The 13,747-nt window shown below is 42.1% G+C and overlaps 1 protein-coding gene across 1 annotated transcript in view; it reads right to left on the reverse strand.

The window, feature by feature from the left end:
• Positions 1–13,747, reverse strand: part of gpc6a (glypican 6a) — an 892,798-nt gene that overhangs the window by 358,742 nt on the left and 520,309 nt on the right. Inside the window, exon 3 of the mRNA XM_048598401.1 lies at positions 9,437–9,828. Coding sequence (XP_048454358.1) covers positions 9,437–9,828 — 392 coding nt within the window. The remainder of the gene's footprint in view (positions 1–9,436; positions 9,829–13,747) is intronic.

Here is a 13,747-nt window from a genome sequence, read left to right on the forward strand (position 1 = left end):
TTTGCACATTCTCTCCGTGTCTGCATGGGGTTCCTCCCACAGTGCAAAGATGTGCAGGTTAGGTGGATTGGCCATGCTAAATTGCCCGTAGTGTTCAGGCATGAGTAGCTTAGGTGGGTTATAGGGGGATGGGTCTGGGTGGGATGCTCCATGGGTTTGTGTGGACTTGTTGGGCCGAAAGGCCTGTTTCCACATTGCAGGGATTCTGTGATAAATGCTAGCCAGCCAGCGATGCCCACATGCCACAAAGCAATTAAAAAAAATTGCTTTACAACATCCAAATCAGAACCTATCAAAATAACTGTATAGTTAAATGGTCACCTGATTCTAATGGAGTTCAACACTGGCATGGCCTTTTCAGTGATCATGGAATCAGACTTTAACAAAATTCGCTCTGGATTCCAACCTTAAGTTTGCATAAGACCTCAGCTAGCCTGAGAACCTACACTGAGGAACTTTACAGATTAAGGGTACAACTTTGGTTCCGGTCTCTAATAAGAAACAGCTTTTTCAATTGCCACTGATTAAAGTAAAAGGCTCGGGCCCAAGCTTGATGGTACAAAATTGGATGTGAAGGATTCACCTAGATTGACTCAATATTTTTCAATTAGTAAATGGTTGCTCAAGTAAAGTCCTAATTAAACACTCCAAAGATTTTCAGGAAGGCTTAGGGACTATCAAATGAGCCAAGGTCATCTTGCCTGTTGACCAGGAAGTAATTTCATGATTCTGCAAGGTGGATGCATTGAGCTGCCTGCCACTGGCAGATACACCACTGGAGGTACCGCCACTGGAAGAGTCAGAGTCATAGGCGTGTACAGCTTGGAAACAGACCCTTCAGTCCAGATCATCCATGTGGACTAGATGTCAGGGTGGCATGGTTGTTCAGTGGTTAGCACTGCTGCCTCTCAGGGCCAGGGACCCAGGTTTGATTCCAGCTTTAGCGGAGTTTGCACGTTCTGCCCATATCTGTGTGGGTTTCTTCCGGCTGCTCCGGTTTCCTCCCACAGTCTGAAGATTTTCAGGTTAGGTGGATTGGCCGTGGTAAGTTGCCCATAGTGTGCAGGTTAGGTGGATTAGCTGTGGGGGATGGGATGATCGTTAGAGGGGTGGTGTGGACACAATGGGCTGAATGGCTTGCCTCTACACAGTAGGGATTCTATGATATCCTAAATTAATCTAGTCCCATTTGCTAGCATTTGGCCCATATCATTCTAAACCCTTCTTATTCATATATCCATCCATTTGCTTTTTAAATACGGTAATTGTGCCAGTCTCCACTACCTCCTTTGGCAAGTCGTTCTATACATGCACTACCTTCTACATGAAAGAGTTGCTTCTTCGGTCCCTTTTAAACCTTCACCTGCCACCTTCAACCTCTGCCCCACAGGTTTGGACTCCCCTACACTGGGGAGAAGACTTTGGCTATTCACCCTGTCCATGCCCATCATGACTTTATAAATCTCTATAAAGTCACCCCTCAGCCTCCAAAGCTCCAGGGAAAAGTCGATAATGGTTTTAAATTTTCTGGACAGACTTCTAGTCACAGCTGACAATATCAGAAAGGTCCCGTCCTGGTAAAACTGAAACAGCTGGTGGTGATGGGGAAAACCGAAGGAAAAGGGCCGTCACAACCAGAATTGAAACTTTTGTTGACCCAGAGAGACCAGATCACAGTAAAGGATACCATATTATTATGGAAAGCAGGATTGATTGTCCCGAACAAAGGTTACTGCCAGATACTGGCCGAACTCCACCCGAGCCATCCAAGGATCTCCAAAATGAAGATGTTGGCGAGAATTTATTTCTGGTGGCCAGGATTGGATGTAGACATCACCATGTTGGTGGGGCAGTGCCCAGAGTGCCAACAAGGACAAAAATTACCACCAGCCGCTTCCCTCCATTGTGGAAATGGCCAGGTGAAGCCTGGACTCGCTTACATGTCAACTATGGAGGTTCTTTCACGGGGTAAAAGTTCTTAGTCATTGTGGGCATCCAATTAAAGTGGCTGTACATGCATAGAGTTCATTCATTAAACTTGCAGATGACGATAGAAAAACTGTGCACATCTTATACGATACATGGACTCCTGGAAGTGTTGGCCACAGATAACAGGCCATTATTACCAGCAGGGAATTTGAGTATTTCCTAAAGTTGAACGGTATTTGACATATAAGCACAGCTCCATACCAACCATCATCCAATGGTCTGGCAGAAACAGCAGTCCAAACTTTGAAGGCAGAATTAAAGAAACAGCCTACAGCTTCACTTGATACCAAACTGTCCTGGTTCCTATTTGATTATAAGACCACCCCTCATGCAACTACAAGGATAGCTCCAGCAATGTTGCTAATGGGGATAAGGCACCATACCAGGTTAAATCTGGTCTTCCTGGGCCTGAGGTGGGACAGTGAAATGGCAGCAGGAATGTTAATGCCAGATACAAGACTCAGCTAAGCGAGAGAAACAGTTTACTTCAGGGGTCGAAACTTGGTGCAGGAACCATGGGAATGGCCCTGCATGGGTAAGAGGCAAGGTCAGGTACAGTGACATGTAAAGTTTGCATAGGAGCGACAGTCCTAAACAAGCACATAGACCATTTAAAAGCTGCAAACTTGCAAATGGTGCAGGAGCAAAACGTGCATTCTCCCTCTGTCAAGCATTAAAGATACCTCAGAATCTGAGATGGACACGGCAGATGTTGCTGAATCAATGCCTTTGCTTATTGAATAATTGAATGAATTTCTTCTGACACGCTTTGGGCGCAAGAGGTGAGCTACTGTGCATTATACACCACCTGCATCAGAGGCAGAATTGGAGGACCTGATCTAAAACACCCCAAGACGAGCTACAATAAAAGGGCCTCTATCCTCAGACTAAGAGGAGGAGGGATGTAGTGATTGTAACAAGGTCAGCCAGGTGAACTTCATAGAATAGGACCAGATTAACAGCCCCAAACAGAGAGCATTGGTTGACAGATCAGAACAGGAATGTCAGACATCCAGTCACTCTGGAAGTGTCAAGGGCTCTGCAGGAGTAAATAAAGGGTTACTTGGTGATGGGATACCCGTCTCTATTTCAGACTGCATTTGCTATTTGATGTGCCATGTGGGGTGTTTGACCATAGCAGTGTGTGTGTTATCCATAATTACTACAGATTAATTCTGGACATTAAAATATAACTTTTTGACTATTACTGTTCTAATATCATAGAGTAACATGTATTGTATATATGGCTTCACTCTCAAGAGTCGGGATCTCACCTTAGTTTACTGTATTAAAAGTGGTAACTGACCTCTAGTTAGATTATAACTTAGTTTTGGCCGTCTGGTCCGCGATCATGGCACAGTTAAGTTCAAAAAGGCCTATAAATATTCATTGTCCAAGTGCAGCTGATCTTACTCTAGTTGTAGGATCAGAAGAGGTGGTGTTCAGGAAGTGAGAAAGTCCTGAAGGGGATGAAAACATTTATTATAGGACTCAACCCATTCCAAAACCTACAGAGGTTTACGCTTACAGCCAAACTGGAAGAAGAGAAGGCTCTATCTCTTTATCCTTCCGTTTCAGTGCTTCCCTGTCACAACCTCAATTAGGCTTGCTGATTTTACCACTCTTCCAAAAAGACAGAGGCTAATTATCCTGCAGCTGCAGTATCTGGCTGATATCAACTAACCAGAGAATCTGAGGCTTCCTTGGTCTGTAATATTTTGGTAGTTCAATATACATCATTTTGTGAAAAGAGAAAGCAATTCCCTCCTTTCCTTATGAAATATTTGTGAATTTGTTTTAAATTATTTGAATTGACATGTTCAAACACACTTTGGGGGTAGATGGGATTTGAAACAGAACTTTCTGGGCTAAAAGTAAGAACACTACCACTGAACATAAGTCTCTTCTCTGAGGACTTGTTTTTATATTCATTCACTTCTGTCCTCATGGAATGACTCACCCTCATTTATGATACTTCTAAGCTAGTCAGTAGAAAACTGATAAACAGCAAAGTCAAAAAAATAGCACTGAATCCAATGGGTTTTAGTACTGCTGTGCTGGCCACATTCTTGTATTTGAGCAAGGCTAAATGGTTCAGCAATTTGGGCAATAAACTGTTGGCTTGGATTTTCCGGCTTAAGGCTAAGTTTTAACGGTGCACTTTTTCTACCCATAACCCTTTTACCTGGGTTGGGTCTCATTAGACACACAGAATATGCTCCTGAAGAGATTCCCATGGATCTGAGAGGGCTCCTCCATTCCCAACCACTAGAACTCTGCAGTGGTACTGATGAGATTGAAGCCCTTAACAGGCAAGCTGCTTGGGCTTACAGAAAACAAGGGGACAACACACACTCTGGAATATTTAATGCAACTCCTTTGCTTGTTCTACCATCTCTACTAGATGCCAGCTCCAGAATAAAATGACTGTATTGCAGAGGGCATAGACAATTACTGCCCGTTCAGGCCCCCTACTCCAGCCACAATTCATATGTTATGAGTGGCCCTGGAGTCGCTAGCAGTGGCCCAACCACAAAGTATAATCCTGTCTCGGGCCGTGAGGTGGTCCAGCTCCTTACCTTCTCTCTGACATTCTTTGCCGTGAGCCTGTTGACAGGATTGTGAAAGGAATGCCCTCAGTGTGATTGAATTCAAAACACGAACCATGACTTATCATGTGAAAATGGGCAGCATGATACTGAAACATTCATCAAAAAAGTCCAACAACTGTGGATGCAGTTTCAGTGGAATGATTGGAATAAAAACTGTTTGTGAAGCTCAATTGAGTAAGTCAGCAAAATGCACAAAAGTGGAAGTATAAGGTTTTACACAGATCCCTCATTTTACGCAATATTTCCAATCAAAACTCTTTGGGTTCTTGAAGACTATTGGAGCTGTGTTTCAGCTTCTGATTAGTAATGAAGGAAGAATTATAGATAGCTGAGTTTTTGCACAGCACACTGCTCATAAGTAATCTAGGAAGTGTGCCAATTTAGGGAATAGGGGAAGAACGTTTTGCCTGATCAGTCTGACCTTGTTCCCACATTACATTCACCAACAAGTGCTGTTCTTTCTTCCAGTGCAGAGTAAATATTTTACTTCTTTGCTCAACAGCCCATTTTTATTTGGCTGAGAAATGGTTTTCAAAGATGTTTTGTTCTTGCAGAAATCAACATGAAACTTCAAGCTCAGTTTGCCTCAAATCCTACAGCTAGTGGGAATATCCACTGAACCTGATGCAGTAAGATAGCTGTGCACTTGATAACTTAATCATTCCACTGCAAAGTCAATCCAGTCTCACTGTAGGTGAAAAAAAATTTTCAGGTAAAGGGCTCTGATCAACTCAAACACCATTGTTCCTGTTTGCATTCCTGATGCAGTTGAGGAGCCTGTTTGACAATTCCTCCCATCTGACGATACTCATTAATTGCGTAAATGAAAAGAAATAAGCCAAATCAGAATGCTTCAGCATTGAAACCCTATTTGTCTCCTTCCACTGTGCACTGTCAATGCTCTTTCGTCCTTTGATAATACTTGGAACAGTTCTAAAAGACTCAATTGGTACTAACCCTTGCTGACAACCTTCTTTAATCTTCCTCAGGCTCTGGTGATAACATGGTCATTCTTCTCCTTGCTTTGTTTTAGAAAATTAGTCAAAGGAAACTCTTACAAAGGATGGGAATTGACCATCCTGGTCCTCTCTTTCTATCACACAGACACACACACACGAAAATTAAGACTTACGTTGGTATTATAGACAGAAGAGGAAGAGACGATCAAGTTGCTTTAGAAGAAGAAGACACATCAGAAGTCAACTTTGAAGACAGCAAAGTCGAGAGGAAAATTTTCAACAAAGGAAGTGTGTGCAGTTTTGGTCTCCTTATTTTAGGAAAGACAGCATTGCCATTAAGGAAGTGCAACAAAAGTTCACCCGACTTGTTCCCAGGATGGCAGGTCTTATGAAGAGAGACTGGGCAAACTGGGCCTGTATTCTCTATGGTTTCGAAGAATGAGAGATGGTCTCATTGAAACCTATAAAATACTTAAAGTGGTAGGGTAGATCGAGGTAAGATGTTTTCCATACTGGGGAGTCTAGAATCAGGGCACAATTTAAAAATATTCGGCATACTACTTAAGTCAGAGATGAGGAAATGGCTTTACTCAGAGGGTTTGAACCTTCTTTACCACAGTGGGCTGTGGAGGCTCAGACTTAGGTATGTTTAAGGCAGAAAATGATAAGATTTCTGATTACCAGTGCAACACAGGGTTATGGAGATGGGGTGATTAAAAGGTATTGAAGTGTTTGATCATGTTAGATGGCAGGGCAGGCTCCAAGGGCTGAATGGCTCACTCCTGTCCCTATGAATCATGCTGTAGCTAAGAGTGATCCCTACACTACTGAGTGATTCTGTTAATGCACAATTCGATACTCCCAAGCTCTACATAAAGTTTAATATTTTTTCTGAATAAAATGAGCCAAGTGAGCATTGAGAATTACATATAAACTGATCTATTTCATTAAACAGGAGATTTGAGCAAAATTTGAAGACACTGGGGCTCATAAAACCAATGTATTGCCTCTTGTCCCTCCTTAACCTCCTCCTTGAGCTATTGAAGATCTTAAGTTACCAACCATTTGAGGGCCTCATTCTGCCTTGTGACTATTTTACCCACTGTAAGGGCAGGTTTTGGGTTGGGGTTGAGTCAGGAGCACCTACTTTTCATGGCCATTATGTCAATTAGAGGCATTCCAAACACACACCTTCCCATCCTCTTTGTTGCAACCCTCTCCCATGAAGATCCAATTTCCCCCTCACCTCTCCACTGGCCTCCATCACCAAGCCTGCATATGCTGCCACTTCCCAACCCCAGTTACAACTGTCAGCCACAACCTGGTAAAATCTCTCCCCCTCCCTACTCTTACTCGCCATAGTATCTGTCTCTAGTAACAATTTAATTGATTTATCAAAAGTTTGTCAGAAATTTTTGAGGACATCACTAGTTGGACGATACAGGAGAACCAGTACATGTAATATATTTGGATTTTCAAAATGCAGCTTTAACTAGTCACATGAATCAAGGCTTTGTCTATTCACAATCTAAATTAATAAATTAGACAAACAACTTGAGAATAATGCACCCAGGTTTGCTGATGATACAAAGCTAGGCAGAAATATAAGTTGTGAGGAAGATATAAAGGCTGCAACAAGATACAGACAGGTTAGGTTAGTGCGCAACAAGTTGCCAGATGAAGTATTGTTTGAGCAAGTGTAAGTTTGTTTACATTGTTCTTTTTTTCTATTTCTTATTACAGATGATTATTAAAAGATCTAAAACTTATTAGTGGTCATTCAAAGAGATTTGGCAGTTTTCATATGAGGAACAATAAGTTGTATCCAAGTTCAATAAGCATTTAGGAAGGCAAGCAGCATGCTGACTTTCAGTGGAACAGACCTGGGGCACAAAAATAAAAAAATCTTGCAACAATTCCTGAGCACTTTGCTTAGTCCACACCTCCAGCAGTGTACAGTTTTGATCTTCATTTCTATGGGAGAGATATACTTGCATTGAAGATGGTACAGCAAAGGCTCACTCAATCAGTTCCTGTTCTTTAACAAGAGGTTGAGTAAATTGGAACTATACACTCCAGAATTTAGAAAAGAGGTGATCTCATCGCAAGATAAAAGATTCTAAAGCAGCTTGCCAAGCAAATCACTGACAGATTGCTTTCCTTGGCTGGTCTAGAAGCAGCCAAAAGTCTCAGGATTGGGTATAGATAATTTAGGACTTAGGAGAGGAGAGATTTTTAAAAGCTTTCCAATCCCCTGGCTTTTCACTAGTCTTCACCACATTGTATGCTTTTTCTCCTTTGCTTATATGCTGTCCCTGACTTCCCTTATCAGCCATGGTTGCCTCATCTAACCCTTAGAATGCTTCTTCTTCCTTGGGATGAATTTCTGCTGTGCCTCCTGCATTACTCCAGAAACTTCTGCTATTGATGCTCCATTGTCTTCCCTGCTAGCTGTGCTTCCGTATAATTCTGGCCAGCTCCTCCCTCATGTCTTTGTAGTTTACTTTACTCAATTGTACTGCCATTATATCTGATTCCAGCTTCTCCCTCTCAAGCTGCAGAGTGAGTTCTATCATATCATGGTCACTGCTCTCTAGAGGGAGTCCATTAGCTTAAGCTCTGTAATCAAGTCTGCATCATTACATATCACCAAGTCCAGAATTGCTTGTTCCCTAGTGGTCTTTACCGCAGGCTGTTCCAAAAAAAAATCTACTTAATGCATATGCTGCCTCCAAATTCCCCGCAACATATATTCACTCAGGCTGTGTCTCACTCTGATCCTCCTTCCTGACCATGCAAAACTTCTGTTCTTGATTAATTGGTGCCTATTCAAATGTAGATTAATTCTGTCCCTCAGTTTTACTTTAAATAGATTAAATAGATTTAAATATAACCTGAGTCCATGTGACAATAAACCTAAACCCAATACTAATTCTACAAAATGGATTCAGGGGCACTGCATGAAGAGGGTGCAAAATAAGAAGGATGTTGTATAAACTTGTATTTGACAAAAAAATTACTTTTTTTTTCTGTTGAAAAGTGAAAGCTGAGTATCTCATTTGGTCCTTACAAAAGATTTAATAGCATAGTGCTTCCACTTATGGGAAAAAAACAAACCAACAGCGGACGTGAGTGCAAGATATGCACTAAAAAAACCCAAAAATCCCAACACAAAATTCAGAAGGAACGTCTTTCCCCAGAATGGAGTGTGAATATGGAACCTGCTAGCACAGTGTTTCTGGAAAATAGTGCAGACACACACCAGAGAAGGCTAGATAAGTACATGAGGGAGATGGGAATATGTTTGAGATGAGGAAGAATTGAGTAGCGTAGAAATGATGACATAGCCCAGTTGGGCCTAATCACCTGGTGTACATTGCATCATAAAATCTCTACAGTGTGGAAACAGGCCATTCAGCCCAACAAGTCCACACCAACTCTCTGAAGAGCATCCCACCCAGACTCACTCCCCCAGCTCCCCTAAACTATCCCTGTATTTCCCATGGCTAATCCACTTAACATTCACATCCCTGGACACCATGGGGCAATTTAGCATGGCCAATCCACTGAACCTGCACATCTTTGGACTGTGGGATGAAAGCAAAGCACCCAGAGGGAACCTACGCAGACACAGGGAGAACATGCAAAATCCACACAGACAGTCACCCGAAGCTGGAATCGAACGCGGGTCCCTGGCGCTATGAGGCAGCCATGCTAACCACTGAGCCAGTGTGCCAAATTGTTTGTAAATCTGCGCCCTCTAAATTGCTGACTAGCAGGTACCTACATATGCACTACCATGGTGTCAGTCAACCTGGAGCTGATGTTTGCATTTTGTCAGACGCAATACGTAACCTAGAAGAATTCTTCACTGACCTTTGCTACTCTGTTGGCAACTTCCCTGCCAACGGTCAGACCTTGCACAAAGGCCCGAGCTGCAACAAAAGCCCTTGTAACTTGTATCTTCAGCTTGCGAGGCACGTCTCCAAATGGTTGGAGCTGGTCAGTGTATTTGCTGATGCATTCAAGGTAATCCTCAGTGAACTGGTACTGGGGGTTTACCAGCTGGAACATGCGTTCCAGTAGACGGGCCCAGAAATCGTTAAGCATCTCTTCCAGGTTCACATTGCCACCTGTGTAGTAGCGTTTCAGCTCTGCGAAGAGATCCTGGAACACTTCCGAGTTTTGCATGTACAATTGGCCATACGTCCGGATAAACATGTCGTTTAGTGACTTCTCAGAATTTTCCAACAGTTCTCTGAAGAATTCTGCAAGAATTTAAAAAAAGTACAGATTTTAGGGAAGATGAAATGAAAAGATTCACCAGTCAGTCCAAATCAAAGACCAACATGGAGCAATTAAAACCGTACATACACATAAGATACTACTAGAGAAATCGATTGAATAAATGCATGAGTGTAACTCAGGGGCACCAGTCAGAAAATATTAGCCCACTTAAAATCATATTCAGTGCTTACAGTGTTTACTTATACAATGTACCTGCTTCACTTGTGTATGGTAACATTTAAGCATTAAAAAAATCATTGTAGGTATCATTTTATGTGGGACTTTATTGTCATATGGTATGAAGTATGATGTAATTACAATGTCGAATGCTTCTCAAAATGCTGCTGGTGCTATCAGAATTCATTTGTTGAAGACACAAAAGGAATGCAGTGTGCGCTGGTGATCAGGACATTGGCCTGGATTTTTTGGTTGCTGGCTTTCCAGCTGCTTAACCTGAAGAGTCAGTGATGAACTAAATTCTGTCAATACTGGCACTCACTTGGCAGAAGTCACAGTGCTATACACAGGACTGGGACTTCAAGTAGTCACTGGAGTCTAAGGCCAGATAGGTGTGAGGTCTCAGAGCAGAGAATAGGGCTTCAGGAGGGGTTGAACATCGGGGCAGATGGGTTATGTAGGGGCATTGGCAGAGATCCAGGGGAGAGGTAGCACAAGCAGGTGGGCAGACATTCTCAAAATATGCTCAATGTTGAAAGGAGGCCACTGAGGGAGTCCAACCCCATCCTCCATGAAGCCTGAGCAGCGTCACTTTCTTAAAGCCCCACATCTCTTTTCTCTTTCCTCCAGCCTGAATATTAAAAGTCAGATTGGAAACAGCCCTACAATGGTTATTAATCAGCCACTAAATTGGTGAAAGATTGGGTAGGCCTGCTGTCTGACCTGTACCCCACAAAAAATTGTGGAGAGTTTAGGATAAGTCAGAGGCCAATGGCTCACCCGAGGAATTTGATGAGCCTCCCATAAACCTGCAAGCTCACAAGTGTGGGAAGATGAAATTCTGCCCGAGATCTCATAGTTTGGTCTGGAATAATTACTTGAGGGCATACAACAAGAGGGTGCAAACAGACTCAGACGTAAGAAAGATACTATACCACAAAGTTTTAAATAAGAGCATAGAAAGTCCACAATGAGATTTCACAGATTGTAGATCTTGTTAAACAATACAATAAAATGGTTAGCCTGATTCTGATCATTTGCTCTTGAAAATACAATTAGTGCCAGATTATTGCGACAGATCTTAGAATGATCTCTCATCCATAATTGTGGCCATCTCAGATAGTTGTTTCTTGGTGTGTCATTATCAAGGTCATATTCTGTTCCTTCTTCCCACAATGTTTGCTGTACTTCCTCTGGATAAAACCAACACAAGGTAAAGGAGCCATTGAATACAATTTGCTTCTGAGAATGGGCTTTTAGAAATTCGGCAACAAGGCCAGCAATTTCTCCAGAAACATCTTTTACAAGGCAATGTGTAGCCTTCTGTGCCAAATCTTGATTTGGTTGGTTATTGTAATTATTTGTTCAATCTCTAAATGCTGGAATTTTTCCTTGTTTGAGGTCTTATGCACTTCCAATCCGATATCACATTTTAGATGCTCATTTAATTTCCCCTTTTTTCAGTAAGATAGTGACATCATGGTAATTTCACTGGACCGCAATTCCAGGGGCCTCAGACTGATGTGTGGGAACAAGAGTCCGAAAATAACCTGGAATTTCAACTGAATTAACAAATCTGGATTTAAAGGTAGGATCAGTCATGGTGATGATGAAATTGATTGCATTGATACCTAGGGGAGAAAATCTCTTATCCAGACCTGATCTGACTTCATAGATGTGACTTTAGGATCATAGTAACATGATTGACTCTTAACCGCCTTCTCAAATGGCACGGCAAGTCACTCAGTTCCAGGGCAATTAGAAATGTGCAACAATTGCTGGCCTTACCAGTGATACCCACATCCCACGAAAGAACAAATATAAAAATATGTAGAACTTCATAGATGTTTCTAATCATCACATCTGCCCTGATCTCACTGAAAGATAACAAGGTTGGATGGATTCCCATTTCCTACCTGTTGCAACAAAACCAATTCAGAAATAGCCGCCCATCAGCGCTGTCAGAAAGTATTGACACCCATGAGAAAAGACAGTTTTATTTCAAGGTTATGAGTGGTAAAGTAGAACAACTTTTCAATCTAGATGGGTAGACAGTTCCTAGTTTGGAAATCAGACAGTATTTTCTCATTGCTGACTGAAAAACTTTTCAAAGTCCCTTGCGTACAACAGAGCAATTCAATTATGGGTGAAGGTGTCATCATTGTAATGTTTTCTTTATCTCACTGTGTACAGAATAAGCAAGATTGGCAAAGATTGATTTTAAATGTTTTATGTCAGCGGAAAATGACTGGAGTAGGGACAAAGGGAATACATGTAACAGTGCAATCATTTACGAGACTGATACAGTATTTGCCAAGGGAGTGCTTTTCCATAAATACTTTTCGTTCCATTGAATTATCATGAGACTAAAACATTAAATTGCACCAACTCCATCAAATGCCAAAGGTCATTACAGGAATTTCAGTTCCACCGTAACAAAGCCAGAGTTTAGTTCTGAACATTACTGCACTCTTATAATCCAGGTTGTTTAGCCATAACTATCTGATTGTCATTTAATTGAAATGAAAGGGATGAATTTCAGTAGGTTTTAAAATAGCTATATAAAAACCAAAAGAACTGCGGATGCTGTAAATCAGGAACAAAAACAAAGTTGCTGGAAAAGCTCAGCAGGTCTGGCAGCATCTGTGAAGGAAAAAACAGAGTTAAAGTTTCGGGTCCAGTGACCCTTCCTCAGAACTGATGGTGGCTGGGAAAACGTCAGTTTTATGGCCTTCATTCCACTCCATCTCAACTGGCATTTTCCCAGCCACCATTAGTTCTGAGGAAGGGTCACTGGACCCGAAACGTTAACTCTGTTTTTTCCTTCTACAATAGCTATGTCATTCACTGTCAGATTGCACTCATTATGTCCCCCGAAAACATTAATTTGCAGACCACCATTAAATCTGACTAGAACCACAGGAGTCTTAACAGGAGAGATGGCCTTTGCTGAGGCAGCCAGGAGAACACCACATTGGGAGGGGAATTGAAAGTGTTTCACACGGCACTTTGAGATGACCCTGCCTGGCTGTGACAGCAGCTTACTGGCCAGCATCCCCGCTTTGGGCCATGGACCCTGCAGCTCTTATGGACTCTGAAGGCTGTTGCAGGGAAGTCCCCTCCAGGAGATGACACCACTCAGACCACCAACCCCACCTGGATGCTCGACCCAACAGAAGCCTTTAATATCCAAAATATTGTTTATCTCTATGTAGTAGGCAGCTGATTCAGTTCCAGGCTTACAACTGGGAATCATTCCACTAATGGAACCAATGAAACAATGGAGCTAACATCCCACACATCGCAACTTTACTTCCTGGCCTTCATTCCACTCCTCAGAAACCTGTAAAATCAAGCCTGAGAATTCTAATTTGAACACATTAGCTCGGCCAATTGAATCAGCCTGCACTGAAAAGCTGTATGACAAATAAGACTATGAAACTGCAAGATTACAATTAAATTGAATTACAGTGATACTTGAGGGAAAGAAATCTGGTAACCTTATTCATTCTGGTCAATATCTTGTTCGAGTCTCATTGCAAGCTGGTTGACTCTAAACCACCTGTATCATAGGGTGCAAATCTACTACTAGGTTCTTACAAGGTGGCAGTTGGGACATGACAAATGAGATAACAAGGTGTAGAGCTGGATGAACACAGCAGGCCAAGCAGCATCAGAGGAGCAGGAAGGCTGACGTTTTGGGACTAGACCCTTCTTCAGAAA

The sequence above is a fragment of the Rhincodon typus genome, chromosome 6 (genome assembly GCF_021869965.1).
Source record: "Rhincodon typus isolate 14 chromosome 6, sRhiTyp1.1, whole genome shotgun sequence".
NCBI classification, from domain to species: Eukaryota; Metazoa; Chordata; class Chondrichthyes; order Orectolobiformes; family Rhincodontidae; genus Rhincodon; species Rhincodon typus.